Source organism: Heloderma suspectum, chromosome 4 (assembly GCF_057233095.1).
Source record: "Heloderma suspectum isolate Gila_16-S chromosome 4, 16-S_ref, whole genome shotgun sequence".
NCBI lineage: Eukaryota > Metazoa > Chordata > Lepidosauria > Squamata > Helodermatidae > Heloderma > Heloderma suspectum.
This window is the reverse complement of record NC_139461.1, coordinates 171,935,789-171,955,673: the sequence shown is the minus strand read 5'-3', so window position 1 is coordinate 171,955,673 and position 19,885 is coordinate 171,935,789. Positions and strand designations below refer to the sequence as shown.

General features: G+C 42.7%; 1 protein-coding gene across 1 annotated transcript in view; it reads right to left on the bottom strand.

The window, feature by feature from the left end:
* The window catches only part of XPR1 (xenotropic and polytropic retrovirus receptor 1), a 160,335-nt gene extending 140,596 nt beyond the window's left edge, over positions 1 to 19,739 (bottom strand). The window contains exons 1-2 of the mRNA XM_084851285.1: positions 19,337 to 19,739; positions 5,860 to 5,911 (exon numbers count right to left, since the gene is read on the bottom strand). Of these exons, the coding sequence (XP_084707411.1) occupies positions 5,860 to 5,911; positions 19,337 to 19,405 (121 nt within the window). The 5' untranslated portion in view covers positions 19,406 to 19,739. The remainder of the gene's footprint in view (positions 1 to 5,859; positions 5,912 to 19,336) is intronic.
* Positions 19,740 to 19,885: the final 146 nt, after the last annotated feature.

The window sequence follows — 19,885 nt, the reverse complement described above, 5'->3', positions numbered from 1 at the left end:
TAGCTATAAGTGACAAAGAATTCCATGCAGGCAAGTGATCAAGCTGGCAGGGGAAGGACAGATCACGCCATCCCTCCTGCACCAGCCCACTTGGTAGAAAGTATTTTTTATTTAAAAAAAATTTTTACTAGCCTGCTAAGGGGCTTCCTTCTCATGCTTCTATGCTGGCCATGGAGGAGAGGAAGACCCCTCCTTTGCTGCCAGCATGGAAATGCAGTCTACAAGCTTCCGACAGTGCTTCCAGATGGAGGGCTCCTAGCGCTACCAATCCAAAGGCACTGTACAGCTATTCCATCTTTCCCTCCTTAAAAGATTTGTACCGGTAAGAAAAAATATGGAAGAAGCAATGGGAAAATATGTCAGGGTTACAAATTGAAGGCCATATCTGGACCCCCTGTAAAATTCATGAATGAAACAGAGGGTTTCATTCATGCACAATAAAAATCTTGTCTAGAAACATCTTCAGTATGCCAGGCTAGTATCTTCTGTGGGTATATTTACAAGGCTGCTACAACATATTGCCTCCCCCACCTAGTCAAGACCATATTGGAAGTGACCAGAAAAGCCCTTGCAAATAGAAATGCAAATATATCAAAAATGCATGGCCTCCAGCACAGATACTCAGACAACCTTGATACACATCACTTCTCTTCTTGGCTCAGTCATCTTACATACTCCTTAGTCTGTCTTTCAGTGCCCCATTTTCCTTTGGTTGTTTTGGGAACATTTACATACTGGTTCTTTAAGTCTCTTCTGGGGGATAGTCATCCATATTTAAAAATCAAGATCTTTTTAACACCAAAAGGAAGAAAAAACTATTTAGAGCAGACAATTATGCATGTACTGAATAGAAAAAATACTAAGCATAAAGAAAGCTGATGTTTATGTGGACTATATAAAGTTGTCAGACACATTAAATCTGGCAACACAACCCAAAGGATGTTTGGTACTGTTTTTCTTCCTCTTAATGTTCATTTAAAAGCATTCAATGCAACTGCATTAGAGCAACAAAGATCCTGAGGAAAATATCGAGTGTGGACTCTGGCCATCCAGGCAGATAATCAGAATGAATAATTTACAGACAGGCTTTAAACTTCACTGCTACTGAGATGAGCTGAATCCCAAGGAGCTTGGGGAGATACAAGAACATCTGCTAACCAAGTAAAAATAATCAGTCTGTGTCCAGCAACCTGTCTTACTGAGGGGCAAAAGAGCAAAACACAATTTGCTTTGCAAGGATGGCATTTCATTCCTTTGCCATAATATTCTAGATAAATAAATGCATTTTACCATGTTCATAAACAATCAATACATTTCTTAGTCAAAACTGACAGAAGAAACAGAGGCAGCAAACTTTTCAAGGTTAACCAAACTAAAGCAGTGCACATCCTAAATCTGCCTCCAAATTATAACTGTAAAATTAGGGACCCAGCATTTCTTCAGAATTGCAGTTTTCATGTGCTCCAAAAAGCTGAAAAAGTATTACAGTATGTTCTTTTAATTGCCAAAAGGAGTAGTGTTGCATGAGCATTCTAGTGCAAGCCTACTTCAATACAGAACTCATTGATTTACAGGAAAATAGATGCACAAGCATTTTGTAAATAACGTAATGTAACTTGAATACTACACTAGGGAAAATCTTTTTGTTAAAAAATCCAAGAAAAAAGCACAAGACACCAGACTGGTGCATCACTATCAAATTTATGGTTTATCTTAATTCAAGTAACTGCAGTTCTATTCCTGGAAGAGCAAAGGCTCCTTGTGACTTTCCTCTTATGAGAAGTTGACAGAGAGGAGGGGAATACATTATCTGGAATTAGGAGTGAGCAGTGAAGTGGCCAAGTTTGCTGATGACACCATTTCATAGAAGACAAATGTGGCAAAGATAGGAGGGAACTTTAGTAATACCAAGAATGCCTTCTAACCTAAAATTCAAAAACTGATTTTAGAGTCATTCATGAGACTGTCCAAGAGTAATCATGGTGGTGCAAGTTCCGTTGCTTTCCATGAGAACACAAAGGCCCAGTTTGCATATCATGCTAAGCCATCCTGAGAATAAGCCACAGTGGGTTCATTGCTTGCTGAACAACCCAAATTACTCCTGACAGATAATTGGGCGTGGGGTGGCGTGGGGTGGCGTGGGGTGGCGTGGGGTGGCTTTTCCCCCCTCAGTCCTCCAGCCCGCTCCCTGCATATGTCCCGCTGTCCTTTGCATGGCAACCCCTCTCATATCCTCATCCCTATGACGGGAAACTTTCCCAAGCCCCCTCTCCACTCCAATCACTATCCATTTCAGAGCACTTACTTCATTCACAACCTTTTCCTCTCCTCCTTTTTTCAGAGCTTTAAGAGTATGCAAATAGTTTTGTAAGTTTTTTTAACTGTCATTCGCAAGTGCACAGATTCACCTGTCCACTGTGCACGGTCTGCAGTAGTACAGTCACTTTGTCAGTTTCGTTGTATATTATCTACTGCACTTCGGTGCTTTGTATATTACCTACTCCACAGCTTTGGGAGTTTGCTGTCAAGGGAAGTGCAGAAGTGGAATACCGAAAAAGAAAAAAAGGTTGCAAGTGAAGTAACTGCTCTGAAAAGGAGCACTGGGGGGGCGGGGGGAGACACACACAATAACTTCCATTTGTCAATGTCATCCTCTTGCTATTAGGTCTTGAACTGACACTTGTCAGTGTCTTCCCCCCATTAGACACTTCCCAGAACTCCAACAGTGGTGGCTGAACAAGGAGGGTGTAATTACTGCTGATTCAGGCAGTGCAATCACTCCATCCCATTCAGCAGCCTTCCTTTCCCCCACCATCAGGGAGATTTGCACCAATCTAACTTTTTTTTTTAACTCTGTGGCGATTTGTGCAAATCTGCTGAAGCTCAGTAACCCCAATAGTAATTGCTCTGGAAAGAAGCCATGATATTGGGGGGGAGGGGGAGCGCCTATAACTCTCATTTGTCAATGTCATCCTCTTGCTATTATATCTTAAATGGACACTTCTCAGTTCCTCCCCGCTTGTGATGCTTTCCTGAGTCCCGTTCAGTGGTGGCTGAATGAAACAGAGCAACTGGGGCACCCATACCAGCAGCAATTACATCCGCCTGCCCAAATCACTTCGTCTTGTTCAGCTGCCACTGTCAACGTTCAGGAAAGTGTCAAATGGGGGGAGAACACTGACAAATATCAGTTCAAGGAATAATAGTGAGAGGGTGATATTGACAAGCGGGAGGTATTACCTCCCCCCCACACCCTTTGGTGCTCCTTTTCAATGCAATTACTTTGCTCAGGTTTTTTTTTTAATTTGGTGCGCCTATTAATTAAAGCTTACAATCTTTGGGTTTTTTCCCTTCCTACGTACATTTCACATTTGCCCTCTCCAAATTTCATGCTGTCAGACTAGCTCTCCCTTTAGCAAGAATGTTTAGCCTTTCCTCTAGAGAGTTCTAGCTCTTCTTAGTTACTGGCAAGTGCCCATTCTACCACTATCATTCATGAAGATGCTGACCAGTATCAGATCCAGAACTGACTCCTGCACATTACCACTGGATACCTCTTTTGAGTTCAGTGTTGATCCACTCATGTTATTCTCATCCCCATTTCTACCATTGTTTTACCTTAAACAGTGCAACATTGCCACAGTATCTGTGTAGCTCGTCCCATACAAGATTCCACTGCTATAATGCCTGGCACACTTAATTCTACCACTGAAGAATTTTTTTCAATTACGTAGTTAGAATTCGTTTTTTAAAAGTCTTTATCCACTTAATAGTTACCTCTCTCATTTTACAAGCACATAGAGCTTGTAGTAAAATGAGAGAGGTAACTATTAAGGGGACGCAGAGCATATTGCTAACTCCCAGCCTTGGTTTGCAACAAGATACAGATAGCACAGGCTAAATCAAAAGGATGTTTTACATGCAGGGTCCTCAGTGACTGCAATAAGTGAAATTTGATCATGGGCTACCTCCCAACGATTTACACTCAACTTTGAAAAATATAAGTAGCTGATTGTGACAAATCCTTATATTTGCACATCGCTCACCACTATCCCCTAGAGCAGGGAAAGGGTACTGTTTGGGGTCAGGATTGCCGCATCTGGACCAAATGATGTCAGGGCTGAAGTGCCAGCTGGAACTCCAACTGATGCTTTGACTGGGGAACCTGCTTTTCTCTGCTTGGGCTTTCTCTGACTAGGAAAAAGCCAGGTGGAGTGAAGCCCACTGAGGCAATGGCTTGGCTCCTCCCCTGCGCAACACCGAGTTGATTGAGTTCCCTTCGCTCTTCCTTTCAACAGAGGAGTGAAGGGGACTGAGCTGGCTTTGCTCCTCCCCATCTGAGGAACCAAGTGCAGCAACACTCCTCCACCTGTTGCCCTGACCAGAGGGCCAGCTTCAATGCACCTAGGTTTAAGCCTACATGCACCTAAGCCTCCCTGGCCAGGGAACCGTGCAGAGTCCTTCCACCCCAAACCTTGATTGGGGTGCTCACCTGCCCCATGCCTTCCCCCACTGGGGAGGACATGGGGGCAGGCAAAGCACTTACTACTCTCTTGCTCAGACCTTCCTCTATGCAATGAATGCTGTCTATGCTCTGAAACCCAAGACTCTACACAAGTAGCATATAACTAGCTATGTTAGATCGACTTTGTTGATTTTATTTGGAATTATGTGTGTGCGCGATTGTTGCCTTATTTTTCCCTCGCTCCACTCACAATAAATACCTTCTTTACATTTGGACATATTGGCTGCATTGTTTTAAAAGGAAATTTCTCTCTTAAACCGTTCTCCATGCAAAGAATCACATGGTTGCAAAACTGGTAGTCTTCAGATTTTCACAAGGTTTTTATTAAGTTGTGTGTCTAGACTTTGGGCAAGATAATCCAAAATTCCCTTCTTTCTATTTATTCCCTAAAGCTGGGCTGAAGGCAACAGGGTGCAGAAACCCCACAAGCAGCTGGACAGACTAGAGTGTATAGGGAGGTTTATCCTAACTGGTGGCACCATACCAGCAACTATTTTAGGGGAACTCTTGTAAAGAAGGGGGTCCACCAGTAAGAGAAGTCACACATACCCCAATCCATTACATTGATCATTCTACAAAAAATGGAAATCTCAGACTACACCAAAGATTAGAAGGTGGCTGGAAGCACTTCCTCACTGTGAAATAAGGAATAGTATAGCAACAACGCTTCCAAAGAAATTGGAGCATCTTTCCTGGAATGTTTCAGCAACCACTAAGAAGTCATCACTCTATTTGCCTGTACTTCCTCCCTCTCCTCTCTATGCCTCTTCTCCCTCTCCCATTTTTTCCCTACTGTTTCTTCTGTTAAAAAGATATACATCTATCTATAGTTGTTCATTTACTTTTCCCCTGAACTGATCTGCATGAAATGTTATGCAACTGAGCAATAACCAGGCTATATTTATATGAATACAGGATTTGGGGGTGGATAAAAAAGGAAAGGCTATCACTGGTCTAACTCCTCTGTATTCAACTGTTAGATGTGCGCACTATCATGGAAAACATGAAAATCAATACGTCAGTGAAAGTGAAGAAAGAGGGCAATTAAATGACCATCATATAACTTCCAGACTTTCAATATACTATATTCAGTGAAATGCTTCTTTTAAGTCTGTGACATAAGCAAAGCAGGACTTCTGGCATCTAATTTAGGAAGTACACACAGAACAGTGATGTAAGGACAAGGTCTAAATTGGATTCTGAAAATAAAACAGGAAAATGGAAACTTGAGAGTAAGGAAGAACATGGGTGCAATATAGCCTCTGGCTTTTTACACTGCCAGTTTGAAAAGACTTTGTCCAAAACTACTAAAGGAAGAATTATAGCTCGCTTACCTTCTATAGAAGGGGCCTGGTCCTGAGCTGCATACAGCATCTCTTTGAAAGCCTGCCAAAAAGGGGGTGGAAGTTACATTTGTCAGCACATACACATTAAGTCACTTCAATCAGCCTGTCTTAAATCGAGTGGCAATTAAAATCCTTTTATCCCTTAAGGCTAATATAAAAGAACATGGAATGTGAAATTGATACCATTATATTGATTACCAATATCAAATATGATAAATACTGCACATTTACCTGAAACATTTAGTACAGGCAACAAAACCGTACTAGACAAAACTCTGCTAGGTTTCCAAGTTTCTCCATTTTCTAAGTACCTGTTATTCAAGTATTTTTAACAAATTATTATCACGGTTGTAGGACTGTGGGAGCATCTCAGATTGTATTAGCATAATGAATCACTGCAATAACATAGCTTTTGAACAGAACGTTAAGACGTCATCATCGTTATTATTAAAATCAGTATGGTCTCTTATTTTATGGCACACTTCCCAGAGCTATAGTAGACAGAGATTTATTCAACACACCATTTATAAGACAATAACGTTGCAACCATGGTTTCCAAACCTCTGTTATTTGGTTTAAGTCCTGAATTTCTAGTTACAACACACTGTAGTTTTGCAAAGCTAAGAACCAAATCTTGCATAGTAAAAACTTAAATACAACTGTATGCATCCCCTTAACACAAAGAAAAATTACCACACCTATGTCTCAAGTATTTCCTTGGAAAGCAACTAGTTTTGTAGGAGTACGGAGTATACAGCGAAGACACTGTCCATCCTCCCAACTGGCCTACTGGCATGTCCAGTGTCACAAGGGCTCCTTTGCTTCCATGATAGCAACTGTGAGGCAAGGCAGAACCCTCCAAAGGCCAAAAATCAACCACAAGTCACCAAATGCTAATCACCAAATAGTCCTAATTGTGATGCCTAAGAGCATGCTCACACAGGCCTTCAATACTGCTATAATGACAATCAAATTTCTACTAAGTGCAAAGCACCTTTTAATATGAAAATGCTCAGTAGAGGCCATTACTTTAAAGCACACTTAAATAAGCAAGAGCTGTTTTGTAATTCTGCAGCATTACACGTATTACAACTAGGGATGCATGAGCACATTGTTGTTCACACCCCACCCCGCACAATTGAGCTCCACCAAGCAGCTTTCTCAAACATCAAAGCCTCTTGAGGGAAGGGTTCAATATTCAATAGGCATTCAAAGGATATAGTTCTATTTATGCTGGCAAGCCAGAAGGGCTATTCTCTTCCTGACCAGCCTGAATAAACCAGAGCAATGGGGCACTCTAGCCCAAGAGAAACAGAGCACTATGTCTTTCCTAGTCAGCATGATCCTTGAGGGGAAGCCCCCCCCCCACCTTACCAAGCCAGCACAGAACCACTGCACTGGAGTGGAAGGACATCCCTTCTGTGTCAACATAGAAGGGGGCTTTCCGTCTGCCCTGGCCAGCATAGAAATGAGTTGCACTGCCCCAGGGGAGAGAGAGAGAGAGAGAGAGAGAGAGAGAGAGAGAGAGCGCATGCTCCATCTTGCATTTGCTTGAGCACCCCAGCTGCAAGGCTCCTGAAGCCAAGCCTTTTCCCATGCCAGAAGACTGTCCAAAGGTGGGCATGATCCAGCCAGCTGCCATCAGGCAGAATCTACACTTTCCAAGGCTTTCCTTCTCAGATGGGGGCAGTCTGATCTTTGCCCTGGAAGGACTCTTCTGTTGCTCAGCAAGGAGGATATGCACACTCTACTTCATGCTGGGCAACAGAAGAGTGGAGTGCGAGCCAATCAAGGTTTGGGGGGGCTGTGTTCCTCATAACTGGAGTCACACTTTAAGTGAAAATCCCTGTTGGAAGCTTAAATTCAGCAACCCTAGTTGAATCCTCACAACATCCCTAATTACAACTGAAAAATTTATTGCTGAACAAGAAAATGTTTTCTACTATAAGGTATTAGTAGTTTGCCTATTGTTCACCAGAATGCAAGACTTCAATTCTTTCCGAGGAGAGCACAAGCTGTGCACATTAAGGACTCAACAAGTTCAGTGCCAGAAACATGTAGGCTGTGAGGCAAACTGGAAACATGGAAACAGAAACATGTAGGCTGTGAGGCAAACTGGAAATTAATGCTTAGAAAATGACTTTGTATCTGTGTGTGCGTGCGTGCGTGTGTGTATTTATTTATTTATTTGTAGGCAGTAATGCTATGGACATTGGGTTAAAAGTTCTCTACAAAATTTCCTGCAGTTATGTTATAGAACACATTTTAAAGGAACAGCCTTAAAACTGAAATCTGTATCTGGAAAGTGTAAGAGTTTGGGGCTGTTTGGCTTCTCTTCATAAAGAAATGTGAAGGAAATGTTTTTGTCAGCAATCTGCTGCCGCCTCCCCACTCAATGCCTCACTGTAAGGGGTTCCTTCCCCATGGCACAGGTGATCTCCAGGGCTACCACAATGCCTCGCTCTGAGGAAGAACCCCCTTAGAGCCATGCCTTTGGGTCTGAACTCTCTTGAGAGCCATGCCAGTTGTTTTTCTGCTATGGCAAATAGAGCACCTACCCCAATGACTTATTCTGAGGATTTGTCAGAGCAAGGCATAAGGATGGCCACTTTGGGAGTCTTTTCAGCTGAACAGCTGGGTATAAATGCTTTAAAATACATACTGGAAAAGTCACCATAGGTGTCATTACTTGATTCATATGAGTGACCTTTTATGCCTATTTTATGCTTAATAACTAACTGATCTCTGCAACTGGCTCAGAGTCACTACTCTAAGAAGTCATTATGTTTCTATGGTTATAGCAACAAGTTCATATGTACTTTTATTTAAGAAGTATCTAAACAAGTAATGGAAATTTAGCTTAAGGAAGTGATTTAAATTGGACTTTTTTTCTTAAATCAGCCTGGTTTGTACCACTAAAACTGTTGGAGGATTGTTTGTTGTTTATTCAGTCAGTCGCTTCCAACTCTTTGTGACTTCATGGACCAGCCCACGCCAGAGCTTCCTGTCGGCCGTCGCCACCCCCAGCTCCCCCAAGGTCGAGTCCGTCACCTCCAGAATATCATCCATCCATCTTGCCCTTGGTCGGCCCCTCTTCCTTTTGCCTTCCACTTTCCCTAGCATCAGCATCTTCTCCAGGGTATCCTGTCTTCTCACGATGTGGCCAAAATACTTCAGTTTTGCCTTTAATATCATTCCCTCAAGTGAGCAGTCTGGCTTTATTTCCTGAAGTATGGACTGGTTTGAACTTCTTGCAGTCCAAGGCACTCTCAGAATTTTCCTCCAGCACCACAGTTCAAAAACATCTATCTTCCTTCGCTCAGCCTTCCTTATGGTCCAGCTCTCGCAGCCATAGGTTACTATGGGGAATACCATTACTTTAACTATGCGGACCTTTGTTGTCAGTGTGATGTCTCTGCTCTTAACTATTTTATCAAGATTTGTCATTGCTGTCCTCGCAAGTAGTAAACGTCTTCTGATTTCCTGGCTGCAGTCAGCATCTGCAGTAATCTTTGCGTCTAGAAAGACAAAGTCTGTCACTGCCTCCACATTTTCTCCCTCTATTTGCCAGTTATCAATCAAGCTGGTTGCCATAATCTTGGGGGTTTTTTAGGTTTAACTGCAACCCAGCTTTTGCACTTTCTTCTTTCACCTTCGTCATAAGGTTCCTCAGCTCCTCCTCGCTTTCAGCCATCAAAGTGGTATCATCTGCATATCGGAGATTGCTAATGTTTCTTCCAGCGATTTTAACTCCAGCCTTGGCTTCATCAAACCCAGCATGTCGCATGATGTGTTCTGCGTACAGGTTGAATAGGTAGGGTGAGAGTATACAACCCTGCCGTCCTCCTTTCCCAATCTTAAACCGGTCCGTTGTTCCATGGTCTGTTCTTACAGTTGCTACTTGGTCGTTATACAGATTCCTCAGGAGGCAGACAAGATGACTTGGTATCCCCATACCACCAAGAACGTGCCACAATTTGTTATGATCCACATAGTCAAAGGCTTTAGAATAGTCAATAAAACAGAAATAGATGTTTTTCTGAAACTCCCTGGCTTTCTCCATTATCCAGCGGATATTAGCAATTTGGTTTCTAGTTCCTCTGCCTTTTCTACACCCAGCTTGTACTCTGGCAATTCTCGTTCCACGAATTGCTGGAGTCTACCTTGCAAGATCTTGAGCATTACCTTACTGGCATGTGAAATAAGTGCCACTGTTCGATAGTTGGAACATTCTTTGGTGCTTCCCTTTTTTGGTATGGGGATATAAGTTGACTTTTTCCAATCTGTTGGCCATTCTTGTGTTTTCCAAATTTGCTGGCATATGGTATGCATCACCTTGACAGCATCATCTTGCAAGATGTTAAACAGTTCAGCTGGGATACCGTTATCTCCTGCTGCCTTGTTATTAGCAATGCTTCTTAAGGCCCATTCAACCTCACTCTTCAGGATGTCTGGCTCTAGCTCACTGACTACACTGTCAAATCTATCCCCGATATTATTATCCTTCCTATACAGACCTTCCGTATATTCTTGCCACCTTTTCTTGCTCTCTTCTGCTTCTGTTCGGTCCTTGCCATCTTTGTTTTTGATCATACCCATTTTTTTTTGCCTGGAGTTGGAGGATTACAGTCTTGATTATTCCTAACTATTGCAGAGCTATGGACTTTAGCTTGGCAACTTTGACTTTTTTTCCCCCTTCCCCATCTAAACTCTGTTGCTCAAAGAACAAAGCAATGAATGACCAGTAGCCTCAACTTAGAGGGAAGCAAACAGTCACAAAATAGCTGTAAAGAACTGTAAATTGAAGTGCATAGTTTTGGAAAATAGATACAAAGCATTAAAGGACAAGTTTTATTTTTTAGAGGGTGTTGAAGATGGAAAAACAGAGGGGAACAAACATCTCCCAAAGGTTTGGCAGCTAAACCACACAAGGTCTTTCAGCTAAAGAAGAGCCATGTACCTTATTACTCAAGTCTTGTTTGCTGATCTACATTTTATAACAGTTCCAAGCAGATGTGTATGTCAAGAAAGATGTTGCATTACAGAAAGAGCTTCACATCATCAAGTCTCCTAGCTTGACATTGCTACCAACCAGGAAATTACCTCCAACTCTACAAGCCCTAACATCTCTTTGCCTTGCTATTTGTTTTTATTAAGTCAATCAAAGAACATGGAGAAATAAAATGGCAAGAGACAGAAGAGCTGGAATTGCTGTCCATAGCAGAACAAGATTTGTTTTATCTAGCACTGCTAACTTCACACCTTGCAACAGTAATTCACACTGCTAAGCTCCCACTAGGACTATATTCGCACTACTCATGCTGAGAATTTCACTAAAACATTGAATTCTAAAAAGCATATTCTTTGCTTAAAATTGTTGGAAACAGGGATACATTTCCTTTCCTTTATTTCAATAGCAACTGAACTGAAGCTAAACCTCTCATCTACAGGCAGAAGGTGGGGTGTAATTCAGTGTTTTAATCTAGTGCTTTTCCACTCTTTATTCTTAACCCAAGACAGAAGTCATTTTTGCACTTGTTCAGGAGAAAAAAATAATGACGTGAGCTACCATTATAGCTCCATATTAACTGAAAATAGCCAGTGAATACCATTTCCCTGCTCTAGAATGCCAAATCATAAGATCAACATTTTTAAAATAAATCCTGTTTTTGGACAATTTCCTTGCAACCTGGTTTCTGTTTCTGTCTTTTGTGAATAAAGAAGACAGAAACTGCAGACCGCCAATAACCACTCCTTCTGGATAGAAGTGTTACATTAGAAAAGAAAAAAGAGTGCCAGTGCAATATATACGAACATAGCTGTTTCTTTACCAATATTCTCAATACCCTTTGGTTACATTGCATTAAATTTGTTTGTTTACTAAATAAACAAATTTAAGTGCTTGTCCTGCTTTTAAACCATGATTTCCAAAGCAGTTTATGTGGGGGAAATGTGAAATCCAACAAAAGAATTTAACAAGATAGTTCAGGTTTAAACCTAAACAATCTAATAAATTATCAGGCATATAATCTGAATAAATTCTACTTCCAAACTTGAGTATCATTTGAATGCAAAGGGAAGCACTACCACTGAAGTCCAATCATGTTCATGGAATTGGGTGGCATACATAATTAACAAGGTTACCATACTGAAATATAAATATTTACTAATTTGTTGATGGTCTGGCATTTATCAAATTCACTCCCTCTAGAAACTCTTTATGCTGCTTTATCTTTAAATCCATTTTATTACAACCTCTGTTTTATTAATTGATCTTCCTCGAATTAATTTGTACTGTTCATTGTAAAGAGTATGTATTTGGAGATGATTTTATACACTGTTAGGTTTGAGAATTGTACACTGCCTTATGAGGGTTTATATGTCCTGAAAGCTGGTTTAGAAATCTTTTAATAAGTAACGGCACAATTCTACTTGATTTGCGCTGGGTGCTCATAAGCCACTGAACTCGGGGGTTTACAAGTATCCAATGCACAGCGGTAGGCGCTTCATGCCTCCTGCTCTGCATTTTAGCTGGACGAGCATTTTTGCTTGTCTAGTGGATGCTTTGGGGAGGGAGAGGGAAGAAGGCTGGGAATAGCTCATATCCCCATGTCCCCAGTCCGCTCTCTTCCCATTGGCATGCCCCCTTTCACCCCTCTACAGGCTCACATTTGCGAGCTCAGGCATCGGCGTGTTTCTCTCTTCACCAGCTACAAGAGGGTGGAGGGGGAGAGGAGCTCGGACTCCTGGGTCTGAGCACTGTCTCTGGCCTCAGATCCAGGAATCCAAAGTAGCCTGTGTCCCTCAGACATTGTCTAGTGGCTATAGGATTGCTCCCTTGCTGAATCATATGACTGCAGTTTCTTCTGTTAAATAAAAACACTAACTTGAACAATCCATAGTACAGAGCACACACACAGTAGTGCAGCTTGCAAAGATACCTCTCGTCTCAAAACATGGAGAATGTGTCTTGGTCACAGTGCCTATCCTGGATGAAAATTACTACAAAGATTGTTTTTTCTACAATATAGTATTGAATTGAAGAAAATCTGAAAACATCAACTATTTTCTAAGGGAATAGAAAACAGGCCTGGGAGAAGAAGGCTGCTAAATGGGAATTGTAACCATCAGGAAAAAGACCCACCTGCAATCCAAGTTATTCATCACTTCATGTTTCCCCTACTCATTGCTATAGCACTCTACCTCAGTGCCACACCAACCCAAAACTATTTCCAGAATTTGTGATAAATATCAATTCTACAAGATGTGGCATAAAATCATGCAAACACATTAATTTGCAATAATTAATGCAGCACTAGAGCTTGGTATAAAATGCTGCATTACCGCACTTAAAACTTAAATATCTTGTAAGTGGTGAAATAATTTGCCATTGTATCATCAAGCAGTATGAACAGAAGGCTGCAAAACTCAAGAGTTCCTCTGGTTGCGGTGCATGAAAAGGAAGATCAGCATTTGCACCAAAAGTGGAGATAAGAGCAACATTTCTGTTTTAAAGAACGGAACAGAGAAAGTTGCAAAATGCAGCTTAAGGCGATCCATTAGCACATTGCACAACATGTGGAATGGCAACCAGGCAAACTAATGCTCAACAATCAGAGGCAAGCAAATCCCCTACAATCAGGTTCGCATGTACAGCTACTTAAAACATCAGTCAGTTCTCTGGGTAGGGCAGGACAGCACAGCTAATATTAGGGGGGATTCAATTTCAGCGCTTTAGAGTTTTCATATGTCTTGTTGATGTTGTAAATCTAAACTCAAAGCAAGACAATCTTGTTAATTTAGCTAAGCTTTTGCACGATTTGGCATCCTTGTTTCTCATGTTGTGCATTCTAAATTTAAGTGCCAAATCAAAACAGATGCTTAGCAAGTTTGACATCATACTTCCTATTTTCCTTGTGAGCCAATGTGAGCCAAATTGTTTATGCATTGCATTCAAACGTTTCATGAAAAATGCATCTAAGATTAGTTCTGTACTTCAGATTTAACATACTGAGCTACAGATATGACAAAAAGGCAGGCTTACCTGGCATTAAGAATTCATCATGTAGCCTGAAGGCAGACTATCAAATAGCTAGAATTAAGTGTGTTGGCAATAAAGAGCAATTATAAAAATCACGACTTGGAAGAACGACTTGTCTCCTTTTTCAACTTTTCATTCTTAAGTCTAAATAAGCCAATGCTTTCATGAAACCTTCTGTCTCTTCTTCCACAATCTGCTGTCTCCATATGGACCGAGTCAAGATAAATGCCTTTTCTACAAAGACCATGAACATACCGCACATCTTCCTCTCTAATAAAATACAGGCAGAGAAAAATGAAATATATACGTGCAGTCAAAGGTGTGCAATCATTTCAAAAGCAATCATTTTACCCGTTGCCATGTACTATCAGTTTATAAATGTATCTCCCTATATTCTTCTATTTAGTACCTGCTCTAACCCTATATACTCTATATTCAACAATAAAAGATACAAGCTGTGTTGTAATGAGGCACAGATCAATAAAGCCTCACTATGACCATGTGCCTGGCTGAAACGCTCTGCAGTCTTCAAATCCACACTAAATCCTCTTTGCTCCAACCTGAGACCATGCTTTAATGTTTTCCAGCCTTACCAGTATTTTGAGATGGCATTGCCCTACCCCATGCTCTGCTTGCATAGGCTCCTCCTGCACTTCATCTTCTCTGTGATACACAACTTTTTTTTAATGGAACCACTACTCCTGAGCCTCCAAGTCCTCATAATCAAGCTCAACATGCCTTGTTCCTTATTTTCCTTATGCCAACATTTCCTTATGCCATGATTTTTTAAAAGGTGCAAATTTTGTTAATCAATTGAAATGTAACCCATGTGGGCTATTTTAATTCATGAATTAATTTGATTTTAATGCATTCCCCCACCCACAGATCACCTTCATCTCATCTAGTACAGAACACCCAATCAAGCATGTGAAAACTGAATGTACTGGGCCAGAAGCGCACTGGGACAATCCCATGGTTGTCATGAGTCATCCTGAGCCACAGCAGCCAAGTTGGCCTTGACATCTATTAGATTTTCCTGCATGCCAGGCACCTTTACATACTTGCTCCATAAGCACGGGGGCATTAGGGATGGTGCCTGGAGTTACTATGCAGAGGTTGTCCTCTGCCAATTTTATTTAGGAGAATGAAGGGTTAACAGAAAGAAAAGATCCTGAGCTAGTTAAGGCACTGCCTCAGAGAAGCAGCATGGCTAAAGCTAAGTTGCTTTACTAGCTTGCAGCAAGATGAACAGTTTTGGAAAGACTGGGAATGGTTAACTTTACCTAGCTTGCTTTCTCACTCAGAGCCTTTCCCTAAACTTCAGTGCCTTCCTTGGCCCTGTTCTGAAGGAGGCTGTCATGCAAGAGGGTAAATACGGATAGAGGGGGTTAAAGGAGGCTCCTGAGGCTGCCCTTTGGGGGTAGGCATGGCAAAGTGAGGAGAGCTGACTCTGCCTGACTCTGCTCTGGAGCAGTGCAGGCTCCTTGTTCTCTCTCCCAGACCTGTGGGACTTTAAGTTGGACAGACAGGGCATTCCTGTTCCCAGGTGAAAACCTTTATTATTCCAGGCTTTTAAATAACTCTTTTAGAACTCTATTATTTAATCTGAATTAAATTAATTTGGTTTTATGATGTTGTAATGGTTTTATTCTTTGCTGCTGGCTTTATCTTGGTTTTGTTCTGCGCTGTGCTTACTTTTTCTTTCAATGTTTGCACTGTATTAATGTATTGTACACTGCCCAGAGAATTTCAGTTTGGGGTGGTTTAAACGTACAGTAAATAAATCTCCAGTCCAACCCCCTTTTTGGTCTCCATGGAAATGGAACAAAGGCGACCCTGGTTTTGCCTGTAAATGTAACACTTGTAATCTCCAACGGGCCCAGAGGAAGCCAAATTACAACACAGATGTTGAAATCCCACAGCACTAAAAACTGGAGGGGGGACTTCCATACCACGCTTGAGACCACCTCTGTAAGTTCAGTCAAGGGGTCCATGATGTATTGGAGCTGGCAACAAACACAACCCCTAGTCTGTCCTCCAAACCTAGCACTAGATAAGTAAAGCTCATTAAGGCAGCCCACTGGACAGGGCTCCTGGTGAGCAAGGTGGGAATGTTGTGGACTACAGCCACTTCACCTCCCTGCCTATACTCCCTATGCTAACACCGCACCAAAAAAAACAGCCAGATATGGTTGGGTCAGTACCAGGCCTACTGCTTTATCCAGCCAGGTTGGCACTCTTCAATAATCAAATCCAGGAATACAACCAACTTACAGAAATCAGACTAGCATTGACCAGTGGGAAACTGACCAAGCATCGAGAACTCCCAGGTTTAGGGGAAGGACTAGGAGGAAGAACATGCACCAGCTGTCTGGACCTCTTTCTTTTTACTTGGCTTGTCCAACTCCCAACAGCATGAATATGTAATCTATTCATTGGTTAAAAAGAAGCTACTCAATTCAAAATTAATATTGGCAGCCCTAATTCTAAACACTTCCTCCCCTTTGAGCTTATCAGACATCAATTTAGGGGATAAAGATTAGAACCATTAAAACATCATCTTCACACCATTCATACCCCCCCCAAAAAAAATAACTTGGGGTTCTAGAAGAATATACACTCATTAAGAAACTATTACACGTAGGGGATCTTTCTGATAGTAGCACTATTATGAATATGCCAAATATTTAATTCTCAAAACTGAAGTAGCAATTTTCTTTATCCACATTTGTCACCACTTCCTTTTTAGAGGGAGCTATACAGAAACTACACTGGGACAATTTACCCTGTGCCCACTGAACTGAAAAGAATTCCAAGCTGTTGCTTGCAAAGAACTGACAGTGGTGCTGAAAAACAGCTTCCACATCAAGCAAAAGCAACTGGATCTTTAGACCATCTAAAAATGGGGGGGAGATACAATTCGCACAGTTACAGAAACGATCACCCTCATTTACTTCTAGGTGTAAATGCAATCTGTAATGCTGCCTACTCATTTCACCAAGTATCTAACTCCTTTCCTTCTCTGTAGAGACATTGTGGCCAAAGCTTCAGTGCTATCCCTTAATCAGGACAGATTATTCAGCTAGTTGCCCTTCCACAAAATCCAAGGGCAGTGAACACTATAGGCTGGTCCTTAGGCTACATGTACCTGGTTCACCACTTAAGAATCCAAATGAAAATTCCAGGATATCAGATAATACTGGAGAACACAATATCTAATATCTTGCTAAGATCCAAATCTTTCTATAGCAAGATCTTGTTAATGTGCCCTTTAAAACTCATCAGGTATTTTGTGATACTATTTTCCACTGAGCAAACATAGGATACAAAAACAAGTAGTAAAAACATCTCTCTACACACTGACATGTGACCCTTAGCATATATGCACCTATCTGGGCTGAGCTGGAACACCTGACTTAAGAAGCTCTGTGATACTGAACTCATTTAAGATAATTTTCAACATATCTAAAGATCAAAAAATAGATATCCATGCTTGAGATATCATAGAAACGTACAGTTATTTATATGGAATTTTTTGAAAACCAAGAATTCCCTCAGAAGTACTTGTGTTCATGTCCATACACTATATTTCTTATATAGACAGGAAGAGCGATCCCTAATCCCCTTGACAACTGTCCAAGGTAGAGCTCTGCTGGCAGGGGGCCACATTTGCCCTAGAAGTCCCAGCTACAGCTGCAGAAAATTCTGTGGTCATAACTGTACCACCAGCAGTAGGCCCCGAAACGGTGCAATCTGGGGTAGGGTATGGGTGGAGACAACCTTGAATCCACAGCTGCTTTGATCAGGGCCGCCAAGATTGGGGGCTGCTCTACGACAGCCTGGAGGTGGCATAACTAATCCCTTCCCCCATTGAAACCAATGAGGAAGGGAATAATAAACAAAGTTCAGAGCAAGAGAAAAAATGGTAAGACCATCCCCCATGTGCACAGCCTAGGGCTTTGGAAGTGGTAGTCAAACCTACACTTTACACACACCCAACAGTACAAGCATAAGCAACAATGGAAACTGTAGAAAGAAATACCTACGTAGGTATAGGGATTATTCAATCCTAGAGAAGTGCTTAAACTGAATAAGACAGGGGAGCTGAGATTCACAAAAACAGAGGTTGATATTGGGGGGTTTCCAGGTAGCTGTACAAGCCAAGGATGTATCTGATACCTTTTTGGAGAAAATCCTTGCCATGAGAAATGGAAAGGGGATGTAATTAGAGAAAGACTCAAAAAAATAAAGGACTGTGAACAACTAAAATGGCAATAGAAGATGTGGGCTGAAGGAAGATGAAGCTATTGATGCAAGCCCTAGAAATCAAAGCCAAATCCATCAAACCCAAAGAAATGCCAGAGGAGGCTGAACACTCAAACTATGGGACAAACTCTCTCTCCTAGAACTTATTTCTAGGAGTCACCACACCCACAAGGACAGTTCTTACCATGATCCTGACACACTCAACACATATGAACCTTTAAATTCAAGCTCAACACATATGAACCTTTAAATTCAAAAGTAAGTAATAGCAGGGTATTGGTATATAGAAAACCCAGCACCTGGTCAAGGACAGTTATAAACAATTAATACAAAAAATGGCAAGTGTGAAAACCAGATGGTATCACCCTGGGACAGGGTGCCACCTAGCTTCCTTTCCAAGTGCTTGGCAGATAGCCTTTACGGTTCTCCTTTTCCTGTATTCTTGGATAGCACTAATATCCCAACAGAGGGATATTAATCCATAAAGCAACCCAGTAGCAGAGCTGCCTTGTGCCCTTCAACAAAGGAAGAGAGACTGCATGCCCAAAAGCTTCTGCCCTTTCACACTCCCTTGCCCACCCTGACCAGTTTCCCAAAATGGAGTTGCCATGGAGGTAGGGGCATCCTTTTAGGAACCCTGTGAGAGAAGAGGCTAAAATGGGAACAGATTAGGGGGCAGAAATTGCAGCTGTCCCTGCAGCACTGCAAACTTGGGTGAATGCAGATGAAGGTAAGAAGTGGAGACAACAACACAGAGATGGGAGGAACCCAAGCGGCGTAGAATAGCAGAATGCGGCGCAGGAAGGGGATGGCGGGTTTGCGTTGGGGCAAGTGGGATGAGCTGCGTGGCACAGTAAATCACTAGAGCACCTTCTGCACTACTGTGCCCACCCCTGCTGCCCCAATGACGGAGGAGAAAATGGGGAGCTTTTGCATCAGGCCCCCTCCTCCACCCCAAGAAAAGGTCTCCATTCAACTCAGCTCCTCCTTTTTACCCTGCCATTTCACTGATCACCCTCCCCACCCAATGAACCCTCCTTTTTGCCCAGTCATCAAAGCCCCCCTCCAGAATCTCTCCTGTCCCCAGTGACGCCCCCTCCCCATTCCCACCCAGGCTGGCCCCCTCCTTCATTTTATCCTCCTCACAAGAGCAGGTACCTCATACTGGATGTATTGCTTCCGCCACTCCGGGGTGATATGCGCGGAAAGGTGCTCGGCGAACTTCATCCTGCTGCCGCCGCTGGCTCGTCAGCCCTGCCTGGCTGAGGAGGAGGAGGAGGAGCCGCCGCCGCCACCTTCTCTCGGCTGCCCCGGGGCCGGCTCAGCGGAAACAGGACCCGGCTGAGGTGCCTCCTGTCGGCGCTTCTGCGGGGGGCGACGGACCGGGGCCGCCCCCACCGCACATGAGCCCCCGCCCCGCTTCACTCTTCCTCTCGGCGCCGGCGCACTTTCGCACTTCCCGCTCAGGGTCGCGCCGGCGCCGGCGCCCCCGCCCACTGCGGCCCCGCAGCCTCCCCCGGTGCTCCTGCAGCGGCCGCCTCCGCCGCCATCTTCCCTCTCCGCCGTCGGCTAAGCCCGCCTCCCCGCACTAGCCGAGCTTGACGTCACCGCCACGGTAACCGCCTCCCAAAGAGCAGAGAAGGCATAAGGAAAGGGGGGGGGCGAACGGAAAACATCGCTATTAACCACGCCCACTCCCCCCGCTTC